Genomic DNA, 23,594 nt, shown 5'->3' with positions numbered 1-23,594 from the left:
TGCAAACGGATTTCAAAGGTTTTCGTTTTACCTTATCCAATAAATGGTTGTAATGTGTGTTTGCTGCCAAGTTTAAATTTATTCCCAATTTTAATGATTAATTTACAAATCGTTTTGAAAAATGCAGCCTATGGGTATTAAGCCTTACAAATATCTTATTCTTATAATAAATATAAGGCCTAGTTCGAAGACATATTATTTTGTAATCATTATATATTCTTATATAATAAAAAATAAAACTGAAAAGGCGGATCTTCTGTCTTTACGTTGTATAATTATTATTTATTGCATCGTTAACCAAATATTTTAATTGATTATTAATTGTTATAGAATTGGAATGATTTCGAAACGAGAACACTGTTGTTCATGCATTCATTCTGAAAAGGAAGGACCAAATTAAAACCAAGTCGAAAATAATAACATTTCTGGAGAGCATTAATGGACTCCAAATGAACAAATAATTCATGAAACTATGGTCAGACGGGTAAGTTATCTGCACACAAATTTGTCGAATGTCACAAGTATGTCGTTAATAAAATGTTACTTCCTTTTAAATCAATAACGAATCTCAGAATTACTTCTTATTGCTTGTCTGGCCATAGTTATATTTTGCATTACAATTTAGAATATATAAATAGTAATTATCTTTTAAGTCTGCTATGTGATAAAGTAATATTAATATTCCTCAATAGTTATAAGGACAAAGATAGGGATCTTTTGTCTTATCCACTTTTACAATGGTTGTTATTGCTAACTCAAATATTATAATCGTTGTACAGTCTTGTAAATAATGTATTTGGGGTGCGACGTGGAAAATTTGGGCGTGTTTTCGCAAATTTTCTGTCATGTTCTTTCTAATCAAGTATCGACCTCGCTACATGTCTTGTCGCCATTCTAATAGCAATTTCTCTGTTCTCTGGTTATGTGCCTGGCACGCGAACTCTATGTTGTTGTCTGTCACAACATTAAGCGTTAATTTTTATTGGAGCATGCACACCCGCACCCATATCCACATCCACATCCATATCCACACCCACAATCGCCTCACAATTCAAATTGATGGCCCTGTTGACTCGCGTATGTGTTGCAGTTGTTGTTGTCGTTGTCGTGGCAAAATTGTTTGCTTTGGAAACCATTTTGACTTGAGGTATCTGGAAAATAATTCCGTTTAATTACACTACAACGCATTTTCACTTATGGATATTATTTGACCTATCAATAAATATGGTACAATAAATTTATAAGTATTTCATAAAATTAGCGCTTGTCAATAATTAGTTTACAATGACAATACGCAAAAATATTTAGTAACATATAGTATATATGTATGTATAATTATAAAAAAAACACACAAATCTATTGCCTTATGCGTATCACAATTTGCACGAACTACAAATTCACAATATACGTGTGGTTTCTGTCTGTCCATCTGTCTGATGATTCCCAGTGCGGGTGTCTTTTTTCTTTATTTTGACTCGTACAGAGTGTGTTCCCATTCTTTAATACTACTCGTACATATTTTTGCATTCCTAAACGATGTCACCGGCGGCGCCATAGTGCAGTCCATTGTTGCGCGTATTGTGTTGGTGTTCCAGATGATCCTGCTCCATTTGCTCCTTGAGTATCTCCAGCTCTCGTATGCCCGAGACTGTAACCTCATATTTATGAGTAACCAGCGAGCGATAGAAGTGAATGGCGAATGCCAGGAAGATAATTAGCACGGGTATGAGTACAATACAGGCAGACCAGGCTGCAGGCTGGCTCAGATCGTAGAACTTCACCCAACAGAGTATCGCTATTTCGAGCAGAAAGAGTATCAGGCCCAGTAGTGTGGAGAACGCCCAGGCGGTCTCAATGTACCAGTGCAGACGTTCGTGCGGAGATTCATGGACCAAAGAAATGCTGTGCAGATTGCACACCGTCTCTATATTGGGAAGAATGCAGGTGCTGATCATCAGAGCCAACATATGGACCGCCACCAGCATTGTGGTGCAAATGGCAAAGGCAACGAGCATGCCCGCCGGCACCTGTGTGTCGTTATTCAGCTGCACCTCAACCATGGCCACCTGTACGGAGAGAAGCAGAGAGAGAGAGAGAGAGAGAGAGAGAGCGAGAGACAGAAAGAGAATTAATATTTGGAGAGATAGTCCTCGAATGCAGCTAAAGAGCAGGCGGATCGGGGTGACGTGCGTACCCCTTCATTATTATTATTAGCTACTTATTCGAAATGTAAATTTTTTTGGCAACAGATGCGACAAGCCATATACATTTCTATGAATGTATGTGTATAAGAACTAATTTATGCGATCTGCAACGCCCTCCATCTGTATGCCTCCCTCTCAACCAATTTTCTATGTAAAATATTTAATTCAAAAAATTGCGAGGGCCAGAGAAAAGATTGTTGGTTTATTATTGTAGAGCATACATTTTCATCAATTTCTATAAAAGACAGTTGCGTTACTAGATTTAATTGTAGTTGTGTTAGATTCTGTTTTAGGGTTTCTTTCTTTTAAGTTTAATTTAACGTATTTGTATAAATAATATTTTCTACACCTCTTTTAAGGATATTCCTTAATAAGCATGCTTATGTTTCCCTCTAATTAATTCTTTAGATTGAACTAGATCTTCACTCGTAACTAACTTTAAACTGAAAATCTATAATTTTTCGCACCCGTTTAAGATTGCTTTTATTTTTTTACTTTTTATACTCTGTACAAGAAATGTACAAGAGGTTTGCGCGAGCTGAAAAATGTAACAGGCAGAAGGAGGCGTGGCAGACCCTGATATGGCATGCTGATATTCTTGATCAGCATGACAAGACTAGTCGATTTAGCCCTGTCTGTCTGTCTGTCTGTCCGTCCGTATGATCATCTAGATCTCAGAGACTATAAGAGATAGAGACACCAAATTTGTACAAAGATGCCTTATGTGTGTATTCTATACGAGTTTTTTTTTTTTTTGATTTTCCCCCCCACTTCCCCCCTATGGGGGTTTTCCCGATTTTCCATTCGAATAATCGCCTATATCTCGGAGACTATAAGATCTAGGAACACCAAATTTTAGTCCCAGATGCCTTATGTGAATACGCAGAAAATGTGTATTTTGGAAATTCCCTCCCTCCCCCATCTCCCATGCAAATTGCGATTTTTTCTAACTCTCGTTATTCTTCGAATTTCGAACTAAAAGAAGTTATAGCGCTGCTCAATCGCTGCCCCCGACTGTTGTTGATGCTGGTGCTTTGGTTGACTGCACACATGTTTACACAGACACGAATAGATGCGCATAGGCATACATACACTCACACAGACGCAATTGCTATGTAAATGTGCTATTATATACCCTTTACTTTAATTTTCTTAATTTTTTTTATTTTCTATAATTATTGTAAACATATGTACAGAGTATTTCAAAGTCGGGACACCCGACTTTAGCTTTTTTACTTGTTTTACTTTTTTATTGAGGATGAAAGCCAATCACCGGCAATATCTAATGGCTTTAAAAGCCATTGAAATCGTCGCATGAGGATAAACTCCGCATTCTTGAATTCATCGATCAGTCAATATTAGTTATCTATAATTTTCTGTAGACATACCGCTTTATATTGAAATATTAGCTCCGAAATGTAAACAAGATTCAACCGCAAAGCTACTAAATGTAACGTGAAGATTATATAAAAGGATTTTACTTTATTTTGAGGCTAATCCTCAACAATATAATTACTAAGGCAAAATTCTCTTTTCAATTCGTTTAAAGCGGTTAGTTGTGTTTGATTTTCTCACAACTTATTGACTTGCCCTCGCAATAAAAATTTACAAAACAATCGCGGGCTGTATTTATGAGCTTATTTATTAGCAATAACTTTTGTTTAATTATATCCTGAAAATGGTGGATAATTACTTTCAAAGACATATCTTTCGGCTACTGAGAAAATAATGCTGCTAAAAAATGACGATTGTTCGGAAATGTTGTTTCCGTTGCAATTTTTGTGTCATAGCCCCCGTAGATGACTTTCTCATCCCCTATAATAACCCACAAAATGTTGAACCCTGACCATTATGAGCTATAAAGAATTTATAATGGGTGTAACTATAATTATTTTGCTGCGCCTTGAAGAAATTCCTAATTCCCTAGTTTAAAATTATGGCAGATTTCTTAGGGGTTTACTTGATTTAATAAGATAAGTATATTAGTCTGCAGATTATTTGCCTGTCTAGCCAATTATTGAGTTTTTCGACTTACCATTGCGAAGCCGGAGAGGAGGGCGGACGTCTTGCTGGATGCCTTTAGTTTGGCACGACTTAATTGCAACTTGCGCCACGATAAGTAGCTGGGCGAATGCAGATCCTCTCCAGATTGGGACATGCTGACGCTGCCGGCGCGGCGCGGCTGAAATCGAGAGAGTTGATGCTGTTGGTAGGTGCGAAATAGATATTGGGTGGATGACTGTGCTATGGAAGCATGCGGTAGTGGCAGCGGCGGCGGAAACGGCGATGGCGCTTGAAAGCGTCTGGAGCCAGCGTTTGGAGAATTGAGATTATAGCTGGGACAGCGTGCTGATTCGTTATAGCTTTTCTGATGCGCTAAACCACCCGAGCTGCAGCTGCTCGGACCCGATTGATTGGGACGACTAAGATTGCTGCTGCTGCTCGGACTGTGAAAACGCAGTGGACGACACGAATCGCAAAGGCTGTACTCTTGTGGCAAACAATGTTGATGGCCCGCGGGGCAGACATGCGGCGCAGGCACAAATGTGGAGGAGGCGGTGGCGGCGGCTGTGTACGGATCAACGCTGGCCGCCAATTTGGCCGTAGCATGCAGGGCACTGGCTATGGCCGATGCTGGCGGTGGATGCGGGGGACGCTGAGCAGCATTGGCGAATTCATACCGTCTTCGGCCAGCGGGCACAATTCGGGGGCCAAGAGCGTGCGCTGGCGGCGACCCTGTTAATGGCGCACTGGCGTTGTCTAGCGTTTCGCTGCTCTCTGTACGCTCTGTGGGCGCGGCGCTGTCGACGGAGGAGCTCTGATGGTTAAGCAAGAGGCTGCTATGGCTGAGGTTTGTGCGCGCATAACGGAGACTTGAGTACATACTGTTGATGCCGTTATAATTGCTCTTCTCGTCCTTCGCACTCTCCAATTGCTGTTGTTCTTGTTGTTGCTGTTGCTGCTGCTGCTGCTTACGTCTGGGCGGTTTGTGTGGCAACTCGTAGGGATTCGAACGCATATAGTTGCTGTTGTTGCTTTTGCTATTTGGCTAATTGGTATTCTGCTTTGCTCAGTTCTATAATAATTTTTTCTGTATGTGCTGATATTTCTCTCTCCTTGCTTGATCTTGTTTTATAGCGAATTTTCGGGTCAGTCTGTTCAAGAGCTTAATGATTAGATGTGCAGAGGAACAGAAACGAAAAAAACCTTAAGCATGTGCTCTGTGATTAAACGGCTTTACCCACACAAATCCATACATACATATGTACATATTTTAGTTAATACTTGGGAATTTCAAAACTACCTTAAAAACATACAGACAAAAACAGTAACAATTACAGATATTTCTTATTGAGTATAGTTTTGATTGCAAGTTTGGAGCTTGCCCCTGGTCAAGTTTTTTTTTTTTTGCATTTATTTTGCTTATCTTGACACAAGCCGCTGGGCCAATGCATAGAAAAATGCAAATCAACGTCAATCTCAATTCCCATTCACTCACTATAACATTTTCCTATAATTTTTATTTTTTTCGTTTCACTTCACTGATTTTGCATTGCTCTTACTCAGACTGCTGTTTGTTATTGTTTAATGATAAATGTCTCATTATGTTACTACTGCTCGACAATCGGCCAGCAATTATTCTGAATACATATACACAAATATGTACGTATGTACATATGTATATATTATTTATATGCAAGCGTTAGTTGCTTAATTATGCGACGACCCGACCGAATTTCAGCGCCTTTTCAGCGCGATCTCTACATGCCCTACCCTCTATACTAATAAGAGCATGAAGCACATTCGTTGAGTGAAAAGTCATGTAACATTCAGAAAGAAATGATAGAATTGTGCGTGATCGTGAAAGAGTGAATGAAGTGAATTTCGCAAACGAGACAATTGCCAAAATTATCGTGAAAATCGCGAAGAGATCATGCTTTCACGAAAACTCACGAGACGAGAAGAATGTACGAAGTCGAACATTTTTTTAAAATGAAATATAAGCTAGCACAGAAAGCATCGATCTCTAAAGCCATAACGCCTATTGTTTTACAATTGGAAACAAATTATTACAGTTGAGAAAAAATAAAACGATATTTTCTTTGTTTTGGATTATCAAAAATGTTTCTACGTTTTAAAAAATTAAATAAATAATACAGACAAGACCAAAGTGTTTATGACATCGTTCTGTTATGATAAAATAGTTTAAAGTTCGTGCGTGACCGTTAAATGTCACACACCTCCGTAACTTTTGAAAACATGACATAAAATGATTGACGACATTTCTGTTAATTCTAAATTCGCACACAGCTCTAGAGTGAAACAGTTGATCTTGATTAGCTGTGGTGTGGATTTATGTCTTTAGGAAACATTCTATATATAACCTTTCATTTAAAAAATTTGCATTTTATTTAAATACCGACTATTTTTATGAATACGTTGTTGTGTTCTGCACAGAACGAACCCTTGGCAATTATTCAATTTTTTATTATTTTGATAATTGAGCAAAGTTAAATATCGAAAACGTTTTCTGTTCTACCAGTTGTTGGTTAGTTATGAGTTATTATTTGGTGGCTGCTAGAAGAGGGTATCCCATAGACGACAGTCTACTATATCTAGTGAAATGATTTCACTTGATCTCATCTACATTGTATGTATGATAATTATGTATGTGTGTGGGTTTAGCCTGTGCCGCCGTATTGAAAGATCATTTACTATTTATTTATAAACATTTTATACGTTCATAAAATGTAAGAAATTGAAAGAAAACTGTGTTTTTTTTCGCAGAGAAGCGCGCACTTGAGAAATTTCTACCATTTCAACACAATTGGTACGAATGTGTGTAAGAACTGAGACATGGCCCGGTTATTACCGTTGTGGGCTGTTTGCACTTGAAACGCCATACGGACACAAACACAGAAACACACACCACGTACATTACATACGTATGTATGTATGTATGACTAAACACTGTATATGTATGTATGTATGTAAGTGTTGTTATTTATGTTGGACGCGGCACGAGATTTCTCATTTTTGCAACACTTCCGTACGCAGACAGCGTCAACGAGAAATTGAAAAGTAATTCCACTTTTTCGACACAATCGCGATTCAGATTCAGATTCGGATTCATGTAACAATCAATTTTATTTCACTCTGATCGCGTCTGCCGCCTGTCTATTTGTCTGCTTCGCTCTCAATCTCTCTCTCTCTCTCTCCTTCTGTTTCTCTTTGACACTATGAGCGTGCGTGTTCCTTGATGACGATTCGCGAATAGCGGCGGTGGTTCGAGTGGTGCGAGAGGTTCGAATGCGCGACGTAGCATCGGCGGCAACGACTGCAAGTTAACAACTAACTGATACGACAACGGCTTGTGCCTCAGTGTGGGCTGCCAGGCGCGTTATTCATTGACGAAGACGAGGGCGACGGCAAAAGCGGACGTGGTTGGATGATTTGGTGATGGTTGGCGACGTTGATGCGATTCGGTGCGGAGCGACGCGCCATATTCAAATTCGACAATCAAATCGCCGGCGACGGTGGCTGCGGTGTTGGCAAAAAAAACAACAGAAAATCGAATTACTAATGGCGTACGAATGAAAGCGTATAAGCGACAGTAAGCAACAGCTACAGCAACAACTACCACACAAACAGAAGCAATAACAATAAGAGAGAGATAGAGAGAGAGAGAGAGAGAGCAAAGAACTAAAGCAGGCGAGCGGAAGAAACAGTTTACGAATGACTTTCAGATACTCTTAAAAAAATATATTCATGTTTTAGATACATACTTGTATATATATTTTTAAGTCACAAATAGAATTCAAATAAAATACGTCCTTTAGAGCGAGTTTATAGCGTAAAGGTTGCAGTTTCTAAACGATAAAAATAATGACTTGTTTTTAATTTTACTTTTCCATTTCACAAGAAAATTATAAAAGTTTTAAAATGTTTCGATAATAGCTGTTTTATACAACTATTTTTAAAAAACGAATACTTTTTCATGGATTTAAATTTGTACATAAAAAATTTTAATTGTGTGATTTGCCAATCATTAAATTTTGGATAAACGTTGGAAATGTTTTTCATCGGAATTAAATTACTTTTACTTTCGTTCTTAATGCAGAAATAAAATTACATTCCAGTAAAATTATTTCCAACATATATGTATATAGGGAAAGCTTCTAAACTTTCAGAAATTGAATACTGAAATACAAACTTATATTAAAATAACCCTTTTGAAACCTAATGAATAATACGATCGGATTTCGGAATCCGAAACAATGATGATTTATTTTTATTTACTTATAGAATAGAGGAAGTAAGTCTGTAAGTCTGCCAGACCTTTTTCTTTAGTGTTACATAAACCTGTACGAGTTGATAGTATACTCCTACCTTTAAGAGTACACAATAGAAAAGCAACACATTCGGTAATCAATCAGTATTTTTACCTGTCGTTCTTTATTTATTTATTTTTTGTTTAATCAAATCGAATTAAATGGGGGAAATAAAAGCAATTTTCGTTGGCATAGCTTGTAACATTTAGTCGAAAAAGAAAAAAATGTGGATGCCATTGCCAAGTGCGTGCAGTGGCCCTGAACTGATTTGAGGCAATAAACTGCTAATTCAATTAATATCGAATATGTATACATTGTGTTTATTATAAATTTGAAGCACTTAACTCTTGAACCCATCAGCAAAAGATGGCCAACAAGACAACCATAAAAACTACTGGAGAATGGAAATATAGGCGCATGCTTTGCGATAAAACATTGTCGAGCCAGGCTTTATGTTCATAGAGACCACTGTACAGCGTGTCTATGGAACCTCCACAAATTCTATTTGGACCACCCGCGGCAATGCCGTAGAGGATACCATCACAAATGAGTGGACCGCCCATATCGCTTGTGCAAATATTGTCATAATATTCATCGGTCTCCATAATCAGATTGGGAATTGGACAGGAAAGTGATGTTAAAACATCCTCGCAGCTAGAACAGTTCTGCCTGTGCACATCCAATACAAGCAATTCACTTGTTAAAGGTCCATTCTGTAGAAGATGTAAATTATGTAGATGGAACGTGTTCTGAGGAATATAACTCAATCCTACTCCTCAACCTACCGTGAACATCTGTGACCAACCCATAGTTTGACACTTCTGTTCGTATTTCAGCTCAGAGTAGGCTATTCTAATGGGTAAAGCATTTTGATGACATTTGGGGATATACCATTGCAGCTCCAATACGGCGAGGTCATACAAGCAGTTTGCCCGGAAACCGGGATGTGCAATAATATTCTTGACGCCTATGATATTTTCCGGCATCGGATTCTCTAAACGATTTGTGATTCTCGCTATTACCACAATGTTTTTAGTCTTAATCGCATGCCTGTAGGAGCTAATGGTTTGGTTAGCAGAGACCAACTCTCCTGTTTATGGCTTGGCTTACTGAGTGACGCATTGGGCTGCGGTTAAGACGCGACTGCAAGTTACTACCGCGCCCGAACAAATGTGGTTATCGCCATTATATTCAAGCGGCTGAAAAGTTCTAATTGAAACGAGGTGATTGATACCAGGTAACAAATTTCGCAATGGTTTTGGATAGGTATCCTTTGAGATAAAATAGATTTTGCACCAAATGCCAGAAAAATGTAGATAGAGTAATAATTTAAATAGAAAAATGTTTACATAATTGTGTTGACGCATTGGGCTGCGGTGTGTTAGTAGCTAAAGGAGTGCTTGAAATTTTAAATAGGAGAGTGGCCTAATACCTTTCGAAATATAGTATATTCTAATACACATAGAAGTTTAAAAGTGAAGGTACTCACGACCAGTGGTTAATGGGTAACAACCAAGAATTGCATGGACGAAGTTTGACTAATTGTAACAATATACATACATAAATAATGGTTTAAAATTTGAGTTTTTTTTATTCCATATAGCCGAACGCTGAAAGGGGGAAGGTTAGTACAAAGTATGTACAAACTGCCGGATGGAAGCATATCCAACTCCATAATATAAAACTTTTTTTAATCAGTAATATTCTAACAAAATATAACATTTCTACCACATAAGAATGCCCAGAGAGCGTCAATAAGATCAAGGGCATAACTATCAATGCTTTTAGTTCTAATAAGAATGTCAATTAATAATGACTATATGGCTATAGTCAATTACCTTTAATGTGAGTGCAAGGTTCAGTCGAGATGGGTTTCTAATAACTTAGCATTTGAGACAGCTAATTTTTGTTTGTAAAACGGATACCAACGAGTGAGAAAATTATGAGAATTTTTAAAATTCAAATCTAAAACTCGATGCAAATAACTATTCAAAATATTCCATTGAATAACTATAATAAAATAATACGAGCATATCTACATTTATTTATTTTTTTTACAACTAAAAATATAGCATTGGGCTTTCCCCCAGTAGCCAGCCTGCCCTCTGTTAGCTTTAAGCATAATACAATATCAATATTAGCAAATAAATTAAGTATTCCCTTTTGTCAGTTATTTGTTTAAATAATTGGAAATGGGAAGGCTGTGTTATAGGTGCCAAGTGTTTGCATAAATACGATAACAGGGAACCCTTCCGGCGCACTTCCGCCGATGGGAAAACCGCCAAATTCCACAAAACATAAAATTTATAAAAATACGGGAACCAAGTGGTTTGAAAACAAAACGAGATAAGCAGTGACCAGGAAGGTGTGTACATTTTATTATCATTAATTTTTTTAAGCGACCGCCTTATTTCGTTGAGAATTCGGCAACAATTCTTCAATTTATATACCCAGGGTACATGGTTTATCGTAAGTAAACAGCTGATAAGTAAACAGCAACCTTAATGAGCCATTTATACGAATATGTAAGTTGGGGATACGGCAGAGTTTTTCGTTTCTGAATATAAGTTGGGGGCGATGACAATAAGCACGCTTTTTATGACGTCATGCCAATACATAAGCTCGAATTTTGTGTTCAATATTTTTGCAGGTATGTATATGTATGTGTATATATGTATGTATGTATGTAATACAAAGAGCGCACACGCAAATGCACACATACACTCAGACACTGGTTTAGGATGCGGACAATCTCGTTCCACTTGAAACGGAGGCCAAGCGCAATGTGAGCCTCTCGTGACGCTCCGCTGCCTTTCAATTAACGCGTGAACAGCTTCCATAGTACAGATTTTGATGAGTTTTTAGATCGCAATAAAATAAATTGTATGAAAATAATGGTATTGATTTGTTATTGGCTCTTACCTGTGCAAAATTTGGATTTGCGGTTGGTGGTGGATATTGACTCAGCGAGTTGTTGATGCTGGGACGCTTAAAGGCACTATTGTTGCTGCTGCTGGTCGGGCTGTTGCCGTTATTGTGGAACTGCTGATGTTGCTGTTGGTGATGATGACCAGTTGCCACCGATGTGGCGGCTGCAACTGCGGCTGCGACAACGTGTTGGAAATGCTGGGATGTGGATGTTGAAGTCGAGATTCCGTTGGTTTGATTTAGGAAAGTGGCAGCGTTGAAATTGAAATTACCGCCAGCGTGGCGTTGAGCTTGCAGGAATGCACTGCTTACTGTTTTTGGGTTCAACGGTTGTGGCTGAGACTGAGTTAGTTGCTGCAGTGGGGGTGTTGCAGTGTCTAGGCCAGCGGAGCCCGTTGTAGTCCAAACAGACATTTTGGGGCGACAACAACGGTCCCGGATCGTGCGTTGCTTGAGGAATACATTTTTATATACATAGATGTATCAGTATCAACAAAGCAAAAATATTCGTAGTACAGCCAAGCAGATAATAAATTAAGCAAAAACAAAAATATAGGGTGCACGGCCAGTTATTGTGTGAAAATTAAGTACAGAACGGACGGGTGCTTGACAATAAGCAAATTAAAAATGATTGCACATATCGGCAAAACGCAAACAATAGCGCGATTCTACATAATATCAAATCTATCAGAAGTTACTCGAGCTAGAGGTGAGATACAAGTTTTTAATTTCGCACACAAATTAAATTATAGATGCGCAATATTGTCACGAGCAAACAAGTCACGTGGTGACAAAGTACCACAATTACAATGTCACAATCCAAAGTATTTATTGGTAGAAGAAAAAAGTACTGATTTTTTGTCGGTAAGTTTGATTTGGTGTTACAAACTAAACTATTTTTCGTATTGGTCTTAAAAAAACTACTACCACTTTAATGAAATAAGTTTCTAAAACGTTTTGAAAGTCCAGTTTAATTTAAAGTTGTCTTAACTTTAAATATTTATTGATCTGATATTTGTAATAAATCAGCCAATGAACTAATATATAATTATATGCTTAAAAAATATTAATTTATTAATTAACCTACCACTCCCTGATAAATGTCTACAAGTATAGCCCGTACTTAAAAATATTGTCTTGTAATTTAATCAAAATTAAATGATGTGAAAAAATCGCAGTAACAGGCACAACACATTTCTGTCCATCCCTAACTGCGTACTGTCAGCAAGCAGCTGAGCAGTCGCTATCTGGCAGCACTACATAAAGTGGCAACGCCCACAACAGCAAAACAGTTATAAATTTAACATTTTCAAATTGTTATGCATATAATCAAGCTGTATCTAGTTTGTTTTCTTGTGAAAATGGTATTCAGCGAACTATTAGTTAGCTGCTAAATTTATTTGCGACAGTGACATAGTATTGCATTTAGCATTGCCAAAAATTTATGAATATTCCCATAAATCAAACACCCACACATTGTGTGTTAATTAAAATGTTGTAGCAAAAACTATTTTCTTGTCTACTAGGTAGCAGTGACACACATTTGCATTTTCTTAATTTGAATATGTGTAGCTGCTGTGGTGTTTCTTTTTTTAATTGTATTTCTTTTGGGGTAATGCAAATTTTCTTTTGCAGTCTTCCGGCGTAGGCGGTGTTCAACAAAAACAACAACAATAACGTTTGACAGTTTATTTTTATCACAGCAGTGTTTTTTCAACTAAATACATTTTTTTCTGCTATTGTTGTGGTTTTAATATCGAGCAATGCCTTGAACTTGCTCGTTTTGCATAAAATTAATTGAGGCCGATAAACAACGTACAAACAATTGTGCATGTGTATGTACGTTCAAAGAAGTGTATTTAGGTATGTGTGTAAGTAGGTGGGGGATTTTTTTTAAAAGTATGTTTGTGTACTCGTGAATTAATTTGCCAAACAAATCTTCGCCAAGAAATAAGTCATGTGCCCAATAAGCCTATTATCACAGTTGCTCTTTTTATGTGGGCAATAAGTTTAGTATCTATATATGTATTTGGCATTTATCTTTGCTGAACTTTATAAGGTAAATAAACAAACAGATATAAAAATTGTCTATTATTTGGGCTCGGTTTCTTTTTATAGCCCTGCGCCACCTTCGGGGTGTTACAAATTAACGCAAATGCCATTATCAGTTATCAGCAAATGCGACTGTTTGACGTTTTGTTTATTTAGAAATGGAAAAAAGTCATACGGTCAAATGGAATGGAATGAGGTAATTGTTGTGCACTCAACTTAGCATTTATTATGCTCGTGATTTGGACAGATCTGGTTCACATATGTACACACATACATACATATGTATGTATGTATCTGGAGCTTTGGCGCCAACACTTTCTTTGAATCGGTCTTTTTAATGACTCTACCTTGGACTGGTTGTCCGGCTGCATGCAAACAATTAAAGTCAATTGAAATCAATAAAATATAATCCTCAAATGTTCCCCAGTTGAGCTGAGTATGGACATCCGCGTTGTTTGTTTGTTTATTTTTTTTTTATATCATAAGATATATCCAAAAGTAGCGAAGTCATCGCTCATGGTTATTAATAAATCTTTTCTAAGAAACTCAACTTTCGATAACGAATGTAAAGTTATAAGTATAAATAAGTTTGCATGTACGTTTCTGTATTTGCACATATGTATATACAAACATACATATTTATGTAAATATCTGTAGATACATATCGTATTCTGTATTTGCTGGTACTTATTCATAAGTACATTAGTCCCTACAATATTTGCATTGTTCTTGTGTTTTTGTCTGGCGATGATGACGCTTGTTTCTAATTTTAATTTAAAATAAATAAAAACAAGCATTGTTGCTGTTTATAAATGGAATAACGATAATATTGTATAACTTGAACTTGGCATACTTTTGCTGATAAAATATATCTAAAATGCACTCAGTGAATCTTTTTTGTAAAATATACAATCAGATTTTTTGAACTTGCATACTGGACGATCCTATTATTTGCATTTATTTGCTTGAAATATTGTAACATCAGGAAAAGTGCGTTACGTAATACGGAATTCTCAACCATTCATATATTCTTCTCAAAATATAAAGCATTTCGCTTCGCTTCAGAGACATCGATAAGTATAATTATTATTCAAATTGGCTAAATTGACCGATTAAGGAAAACAAAATAATTGCATGTTAATATTAATTGATTTAAGGGGATTTTTAATGCTCTTAAAGATTGCTTAAGTCTATGACAATTAAAATAAAATATAAAATTGATAGATTACATAAAAAATTGCTAAGTACGTGGCATAACTAGAAGCTATGGACAAGATCTAAACATCACAATATTTTACAAATATGCTGCCATAGAACTAAACAGGTAAGTAACTAAATATATCATCGCATTGTCTGCTCGATAGAATCCATTGACTTCTTCCGCTGATTCACCTCGAAACGTTCCATTATCTTCGCGACAATCGAGGATGGTGGCATATCTGGATTGCCCGTTAGTCCGCGATATCCCAGAACGCTGGAATCGGCCAATGAGCTAGCCAGCTGCAGTCTTTTCACAAAAGCCTCTGTATCAATGCCACGGACTTGGGAGGGCTTTAGGAAGCGCTTGGGTATGCGCGACAATATGTCTTCGGAACCGATGGGTCCGAATCCCAGATTAATGAGTATAGCTTCAGGATCGGGTTTACGGGACTCCAGCAAACTGTCTACGCTGGAATATCGACTCGAGTCCGACTGCACGGAGCTGTCACGTAACAGGAGACTACTAAAGTGATGCTGCCGTTGTGCCAAGGGACTCATTTCCGGTGCCGTGCTGCACGAGTCGAAGGACTCCTCGTGACGCAAACAACGACGGGTTGGGGCGCTACTGCTGCTGTAAATGCTGCTGCTGGTGCTGCTGCAGGATATGTGACGTTGCAGCGCCAGGGCTGTGGCATTTGGAAGCGTTGGATGTTGGGAATGCAGATGTTGTGGCGCATAGAAGTGTTTGGGCAAGCGTGGCATGACAATGGCATCTTCTGCTTCTTCTTCTAGATCAGCGGCATAATCCATATCCATGTCGATATCATCGACATCGACGGCAGACTGTTGGCGTTGCAGTTTTCTTCTGCGCAGCGGCTTATTGGGCGGAAAGTGTTGCGTTGAACTGGACGAGATGCTAAGCGGAAGATTATCGCTGCTGCCGGCATGTGGCTTTGGCTGCTCAGCAGCCCCACCACTGGCCTCAAAGTTGCTGCAGCTGTGCGAGCGTTCCATGTTGCGCGTTGGGGTTCTGTTACGTATACGACGTGTGTGCCAAGAACATGCAATCTTTTCACGGTATTGTGTTACTTGGCTGACTGGCTTGGTCACGCTTACGCTTGCTCAGGTTTGTGTTGTGTGCCAGTTGATCATATTTGGCAAGAGCAAGCACAACAACCACACGACCTTCCCCTTCCCTTCCCTTGTTAGTCGATCCGTCGGTCGGTTGGTCGGTCGGGCGCTTATAGACGAGACTCGATGCGCTTCCGAGTGTTAAGTGCGCAAGTTCAAGTGCAAGTTTGTTCGGTCTGGCCAGACTTGATTTATATTTGCTGCTGTTTTTAATTATTATTGTTTTTTGGGGTTTCTTATGCGTGTTGTTGTCTCTCTTTCTTTGTGTGTGTGTGTGTTATTTTTGATTTGTTTTGCCCGTTTTCTGGAAAACACGTTTTGTGCGTTCAAGATTCCGCCTTTTTTGTTAGTACTGGCTGTTGTTGCTGAGGTTGTTTTTGTTTCATTTGTTTTTCATAAATTGCTTTATATACATACATACATATGTATGTACATTTGTATTAGTATTAGACGTTAATCAGCCGTAGCTGTAGCGCTATTGACCCCGGATTTTGTACGTTCGAGCTCTCTTTGCCACACCACTTGACATTGATGTGTAAGCGTGTGTGTTCGACTGGAGCTTTGTTTGTTTTTCTTCTTTCAATCAATATTCGACTTTTATTTTATGCACTCAATTTGTGTTGTTGTCCACTGTGCACTTGTACTGAGCTATTAGCACAATTGTCGATTTGATTGTACAGCTTTACTTATTTAATTATTTATATTTATTTATGTATTAAGTACACAAATTAATTTTCATACACTTGCTTTCTCGTTGTCCGTCGTCTACAACTGCCGCCCGCTCTCGCTTCGACGACGTGCACGACACCAAATGATCTTTAAAACTGAAACTGAAATCAAAACCAAAGCTCTCACGAAGCGAAGCTCTCATTGAAATTGGAGCTCAGAGCTCCAAGCACGGTAGCAAGAGAGAAGGTATAGCCATTTTGTTTTTTTTACTCTCACTGCTTAGGTACGTCATCTATGCTTGAGTGAGCGCGCGATAATCTTACGCGCCCTGTCCCTGAAATTGTGGGTAGATTTGATTTTTGTTATGTTCTTGTTGTTGCACTTCTGCTTCATTTTTTAATTACTTTACTTTGTTTGCACTTTCTCTTCACCAAATATGGATAAAATATCTAAAGTCTAGATATAAAATTAGCGATATTTATGAATGTAACTGGGCGGTAGATTACACGTGGCACAAAATGTTAAAATTATTGCTTTATGGTACGTCACAAAAAGAGAACATCGAATAACCAACTGACAAAATATCTTTTAGCTTCTTTGTACCTGCTCGGCCGATGCGAAGTCGTGCGAGTCGTGAGTCGCGACGAGTAAATTGTTTTGCGCGCATAACGTTTTCTTCAGCCAAGCAAGCACGCCAATTTATTAAACTTTTGATTAAAAACACACAGCCAGAGTATTTTGCGGTTAACTCTTGACCGCCCGCCTGCTCGGCCACGCCCCGTAGCTCTACAGGCTTTTTTCCATTGTTTTTGTTTACTTTGTGAGTTTCAGTTCTGCTTTGCTGTCTCTGGCACGCTCTGCTCGCCGGCCATGCTTTACTCGTAAGTTGCTTTCCTCGGGGAAAAACCTCTGTAGGTATGTACATAACTATGCATACGAGTATGTATGTATGTATGTACACACTTGTTGGGTATTTCTTCTTTTTTTTTATAAACTTGCAAACCGTTTCGGTCAGCCGGGTGAGCAGTTATTCCTTAGTTGTATCCGCACGTTGCTTTTATTTTGTTGCTAATGCATTTTTCATTGTGCATATTTGTTTAATTTAATTTCGTACATATTTGGTTGTGTGTGCCTTTTTAAGCACTGTCTCTCTGTCCTTCTCACCGTGTTTTTCAAAGTGTTTGAATTGTTTGAATGTTTAAATCAACTTTTTGGCATCACAACAATGAACATTTTAATATCTGCTTAGTTTAGATTCCAAAGAACCTTGAGTTATTCTCGCACCACGCACGAATGCTGTCCATTAGAAAATTAAATATTGATTTTATTGGCGTGAAGATTACGACAAATCTAACGAAATTAGCAAGCATTCTTTTAAAAGCAAGATCATTATAAATGTAGTCGACGATGGGATATTCTTTGCCACTTTGGAATTTTTGAAACCTGAGAAAGTGAACAGGAATTTTGTAATAAAATATAACAAGAAGAGCTGACTCACTTATATCCAGCACCATCGCGCCTTTTCTTATTTCAACTAAAATAAACTTTGTTTCACGAAGCGTTCTTAAACTTGATAAACTTATAAGTAGTACATATCAAATTTTTGTTATTTATATATAAATTATATTTTATTATATTTTGGTATAAAATAAAAAAAAATATATAAAAAATGATAAAGATATTTAACAAAAAAAATATTATTATGAGAGCTATAAAATAAGGATAATATAAACGGTATGTAATAATAATTATTTCTAATAAAAAATGTCAAATGATTTTTTACATTTTATTGTGAACTCTTTTCTTACTACACATGTTTGAATAAATAAACTGATAAAACAATGAATCCTATTATATGCTTCCGAGAAATGGTTATGGACTATAGCTTTTATAGCCAATTTGCATAAAAAATGAACGTATTGAAATAAGTATTGTTGTCGCTACTGAACAACACCTTCTACCGATAATTCGTTCTGTCCAGTAACTAACATTAAATAATTTTAATAACACGTATACAAATTCCTTTACTCACTTAATAGGTTTATAGGTTAATTGTTTTTAATAGGTTCGAAAACTAGGTTTTGTTTTTACAAAATTGAGTGGTTGAAAAGTGTTAATGATTCGATTTGAAGCATTGGTTTACAAACATATGTCAAACGAAATGTCTTTCCTGATTTTCGCACAATAATGAATTGCCCCCCTTAAGAGCTCTTTTGAAGTTCTTATTGTTCATGCTCTCGTTTGGTTGTAAAAAAAAGCTTATTTGATATCAATCAAAGTTCAATGTAAATAACTCTGGAATTTCCGGTTCTGTTTATCGGCATGCTACAGCGCTCTCGTATCTAAGAGTACGAATTCTGTGAATTTCTCAGCGATACTCGACACACTGTGTAGAATTGTTTGGACAAAAAAGCTCTCTCTTTTGTAAACAAACGATCAAATATCAAGCTTTAGCGTAGTTTTTTCAAATTGTATTGTACAAGTATACCGAGATATAGTAAGTACAGTGACGCTTGATGAAAGCGAAGATATAAATCTGATGTATCAATAGGTTTAAGAGGTCTTACATTATGGGGGCAGTCAACTGCATACCTCTGTGTAGGTTTTAGCTCTCTTTTTTTTATATTTTAGTTAAGTTTGCTGGCAACCACAAAGTACATATTTCATAATTTGACACGTTTTTGCCACTCACTTGAACGCTAGACTAGCGTTCCGTCAATCATGAGCGTAACTTGATGCCGTCATGGCAACAAAAGCCGTATGTATGATTTTGTCAACTGTTAATAAATTTTGTAAATGTCAGTCTTTTGATTGTTTATCATTAATACGGGTACATATACATATGTATATATCAAATATTGCGCACAGCAAGTGACACTTTCGACTTGATGGCGATGTGAAGATGAGAGCAAATTTAAACAGGCCTTGAAATTTAATTTTTGATAACAAGTTGATGACAAAGCCATAAGGCCTGTTGACTTTTCGATCGTATTTTATAAAACAAGGCATTTAATTGGTCGTTAATTTTACATTCATTCCCTCATTCACTTACTTGTAAAATTTCTAAGTAAATTCATAAATACATTCATTATTATTGATAATGCCACAATCAAGATAGGTAATTAACAATGCATTCACAGACAAGGGCCGCTTTTGCATTTATGTGAGTAAGTATGTAAAACTAGTTGGATCAAATCAAACTTAATTAATGTTCCCCTGGGGAGTGCCCCTCCCTAACAGTTGTTCAAACATACCGTGACTTGTTTTTAATTTTTAAACAGAAAAAGCCCTGGGGCCGCATTGGGAAAGTCCACAGAGACATGCAAAGTAAAGTTTGGTCTAAAAGTCGATGCCTTCAGGTTAGACTATAGTAATAATAATAATACTTAATAGCTACACAGTAGAGTGCATCGAATGAATTGCACAAATGCTACACTCACTTTTTTTTTTGCTATAATTAATCATTTTACTCAACGAATAGACAAAAATCAACAGGTAACTATTTTTGTATGACACTTCTCTTATTTAATATACATTTATATTTTATTTTTACTTCCAAAAATAAACAAAATTACATTCGAAAGTATTTATAGTATTATAACCAAAAGTCAACCCTTAAATGATCAAATGAACTATGACTATATGCTATAACATCTCTAAGAACTAAATATTTTGTTTCATTGCGATTATTTGTTATATTTTTATGGATAAGACTGCGCTTCTAACAATAATTTGTATTTAGTCTTTTCTACTGGAAACTAGTGTTTAAAGTTTTTGGAATTTTATATGAACCCTAGGCTCGTATGCGATATGTTGTAGGATTCTTGCCATTCCGCTCCCTTATTGTGCTTTTATAATATAAATGGAAATTTATCATATTCTAACGTTTATTTGGATTGAAATAACAGATTAGGAATATCCAACTAGAAGATTATTTTTATCAGTGTGGTAAGTAATATTGCGCTGCCCACTGTTATCATAGATTGGAGAGAATATTACGCCTTGTGCGATTTGTACGATATAAAGCACGTTATGTGAATGATATTTGAATAGTGCAATTACATACATATGTGCCGTAGAAAATAATTACAAAGCATCTGGCCAGATGGGTTATTATAAGGCTGGGCAAAAGGCTCCAAATCTGATGGATTGCGTGCCGTATTGTCTGAAACGCTACTAATTAAGTGCCAACTAAACAAAATCACGCGAAATGAAGCCAAATAATGATCATTTTATAGAATTGACATTTGCACAGCCTCATCATCATGGCTTGTGCTCATCGAATGCTATTGCTATTGACATAGTAGTTGCCCTTTCCAATTGAGCTTAATTGATTTCAAATCCAAGTTATAAATATTTACCAAAGCCAATCAAACGAAAGTGTTGCGACACGCATAAATTACAATAACAATTAACAGCATATTGTGCCTTTTTACAGTCATATGTCAAGCTATTAGAATTACAAATTGCAATTATCATTTATCATTTAAAACTCACCTGTATTCTGCACGACTGCAGACTAGATAGTCTGAATGGTTGGCTATGCACGAAGTATTACGTTTAGGTAGCAACAATTTTAAGCCCCACTTCCTGTTTACAAGTATATTGCTGGGAATATAAGAATACAGAGTGGGGCAGATCGAAAACTTATAAAACGATTTAATGATTAGCTTGGAAAGTGCAACTGCGCTTTCTATACCGCTTTCTAAATGCAAACTTCTTGAGAACTAGTTTCCAATTGTTGTTCAAATTCTTTCACTCAAGAGACCCAGACACGACCGGCGGCACTGAACGCACTCACTTGACTACTGGGCCCGGTTTTGAATTTTTCTCTGGGCCTTGGCCATCAACATATAAAAAAAAAATAGGCACTCGAACATTTGTATATATGTATGTACATTCCTATGTACATGTACATGTACTTTGTGTATGAATATGTAAGCGTGTGCCCAAGTTTGTAGCAACTGTTGTTATCAGCACTGACATTAGAGATCATCGGGGTTTTATCTTTACTGGCGGCGGCGCACTCATCATCATCTAACAATAGTGAGCCGGTTTGTTTATACTTGTATATATTTTTTTTTTAGCACAAGCGTAAATATTTGCACATTTTATTTTTTAAGTATGAATCTTTGAAAAACCAACGTCTGAAATGGCGCTTCAGTTACAACAAAAAGCACAATGAACAACAACAGCCAAGAAAAACTGCTCGACAGCCGAGTGACGAGGCGACGAGGCGATGATGATGAGAAGATGACGCCGTTAAAACCGCCACACGACCAACACAACCACACACGTTTGAAAGTCTACAACGACTGTGAATGAATGAAAATGCGCAGCATAGACGAGACGCCGAAAAGTGCATTGAGAGATATGGAACCTCGTTTCCATAGCAACGGCAAACTGGTATCATAAAGCTGCAGTCCATATTTATTTATTTTTGTTGCACTCTTTATTTGAGACCAATTAAACAGGACATGCGTTTTTAATGAGGAGCAATATTTAAGGGAAAATTTTGGAATTTATAATTTATTCTGGAGTATTCGTTGTTGTAAAACAAAAACAAAAGTAATCACAAAAGTAAGATACATAACTAATGTCTTGTAGCATACTTTTAGGCGATGCTTAGAGAGGCAGCACATTATTTTTCGAATCTCTATCTAGATATAGATAGAATGGCTGCTTTATAATTGTAAACAGTTGTGTACACCCCCACAATCTCCAGATATTAATCCTATCGAATATATTTGGAATTTGTTGGAGACGCAAGCATAATATTACGCTAAAGACAATACTGTCGAATGAGTGGGAAAACATTTCTGGAAACGACACCCAAGGCTTAGTAAGAAGTATGCGTCGACGCTTACAAGCTGTAATTGCTGCAAAGGGAGGTCCCACTAAATACTAATATAACTAAAATATAACAAGCTAAGCTAAGATTCGCCGACTGTACGTAAACTTTTTTGGAGTGATTTTTTTTTTTTTTTTTGGTTTTCAATGATATTTCCATGTGTTTGATACGATATGTAAGAAAAAAACGACTGTTATGTTCATAAATATATAACCAATAATAATCTGAAGATTTTGGAATTATTCTTGTTCGCAACCCTACTAGTTTCATCGAATATTCTTTAAAATACAAAGTGTACTTAAACTTTTTTTGCACACTGTATTTAAATACAGATAGGCACTAGTGTGGGAAGTCATTCTTGTTTACCTTGCCAAATGTAGGATATGTGAATTTTCTAGTAAAAAATATGTATTTACATAAATATGTTATTAAGACGGCTAATTAATGCTGTCGATATAGGGTGCTTGAAATTTTTAAAAAACACTTGCACGCTTCGACTCCAAAATCGCGTTAAAGGAAAGCAGCTTAAAGTATGACTTCATCGATATTTAGGAATAATTCAAAATAAACAAATGCGCTGCAATCGGAATCATTAGTATTGATTGCTTTACAGTATTTGTATTATTTACCCTTATCTCCACTGTGTCTTACTTGAACTTTGAACTTTGTTCATCAATGGTCATGGGCTGCAATCTATATACTGTTTCTGTACTTTGTTATATTTTTAACGTTTTTAACAGCTGGTCATTGATGTTCACCCTTCGTAATCTACGGAGTGATGCAAAATCATGAGATATGAAGACGTGTTTTTCGACTATTTAATTTAACGTAATTGTGTATTTATCAATGTATGCATTCAAATTTTTGAATGTATCAGATTTCTATCCATAATCAAAACTGTCAGGAAATAAATTTTTTATTTAATATTTGTGCATTATATTTTAGCATCGCGCCTACACAATTTTTGTTGCTGCTTTTGCTCTCACCTATTTGTATAAGAGCTTAACATTGCTTGGCAAACAACTCTAAACACAATTTCCGCACACTTGTGCCTTTTGTTGTTTGTACTTTGCGCTTGCGCAATTTTTTGTTTGCTTATTAACCCTAGAAAACTCGTCTTGTATATTCAAACATGCTCTTGCAGTTCCACAGATGCATATAACTTGTTGAGGATTTAGTGGCTGGGGTGGTTTGATATATTAACGAAATACGAAATATAAGAACATT

The 23,594-nt window shown here is 36.8% G+C and overlaps 2 protein-coding genes and 1 long non-coding RNA gene across 7 annotated transcripts; 1 reads left to right on the top strand and 2 right to left on the bottom strand.

Annotated features, from left to right (window-relative positions):
* Positions 1-1,135: 1,135 nt before the first annotated feature.
* LOC115634831 (calcium release-activated calcium channel protein 1) lies at positions 1,136-21,287 on the bottom strand. Of its 5 annotated transcripts, XM_030532753.1 has the most exons (4): positions 21,014-21,287; positions 11,459-11,914; positions 4,240-4,386; positions 1,136-2,066 (listed from the first exon to the last, which is right to left on the bottom strand). In XM_030532753.1, the coding sequence occupies exons 2-4, from the start codon at positions 11,876-11,878 to the stop codon at positions 1,530-1,532; spliced, it is 1,104 nt and encodes a 367-aa protein (XP_030388613.1). In that variant the 5' UTR covers positions 11,879-11,914; positions 21,014-21,287; the 3' UTR covers positions 1,136-1,529. The 5 variants fall into 5 exon arrangements, with proteins under 5 accessions (XP_030388613.1, XP_030388612.1, XP_030388609.1 ...); XM_030532752.1 differs by lacking the exon at positions 21,014-21,287 and having other exon boundaries at positions 11,459-12,116; XM_030532749.1 differs by lacking the exons at positions 11,459-11,914; positions 21,014-21,287 and adding an exon at positions 7,020-7,670 and having other exon boundaries at positions 4,240-5,370.
* LOC115634833 lies at positions 10,745-11,383 on the top strand. Its single transcript, XR_003996458.1, has 3 exons — positions 10,745-10,901; positions 10,991-11,186; positions 11,265-11,383. It is a non-coding gene; the product is annotated as an uncharacterized LOC115634833 (long non-coding RNA).
* LOC115634832 lies at positions 14,654-16,626 on the bottom strand. The gene has a single exon (XM_030532754.1). It carries the CDS (start codon positions 15,728-15,730, stop codon positions 14,858-14,860), a length of 873 nt encoding a protein of 290 aa, XP_030388614.1. The 5' UTR covers positions 15,731-16,626; the 3' UTR covers positions 14,654-14,857.
* Positions 21,288-23,594: the final 2,307 nt, after the last annotated feature.

This window comes from Scaptodrosophila lebanonensis, unplaced genomic scaffold, assembly GCF_003285725.1.
Source record: "Scaptodrosophila lebanonensis strain 11010-0011.00,11010-0021.00 unplaced genomic scaffold, SlebRS2 tig00000001-arrow-pilon, whole genome shotgun sequence".
NCBI lineage: Eukaryota > Metazoa > Arthropoda > Insecta > Diptera > Drosophilidae > Scaptodrosophila > Scaptodrosophila lebanonensis.
The sequence above is the reverse complement of the archived record's forward strand: the minus strand, read 5'-3'. Positions and strand labels throughout refer to the sequence as shown.

Excerpts from the sequence above, each read along its gene's own strand:
- LOC115634831 (XM_030532749.1), bottom strand. The coding sequence starts at position 5,223 with ATGCGTTCGAATCCCTACGAGTTGCCACACAAACCGCCCAGACGTAAG. Across the intron at positions 2,067-4,239 it reads TCCTCTCCGGCTTCGCAATG|GTGGCCATGGTTGAGGTGCA; the intron begins GTAAGTCGAAAA and ends CTCTCCGTACAG.
- LOC115634832 (XM_030532754.1), bottom strand. The coding sequence starts at position 15,730 with ATGGAACGCTCGCACAGCTGCAGCAACTTTGAGGCCAGTGGTGGGGCT.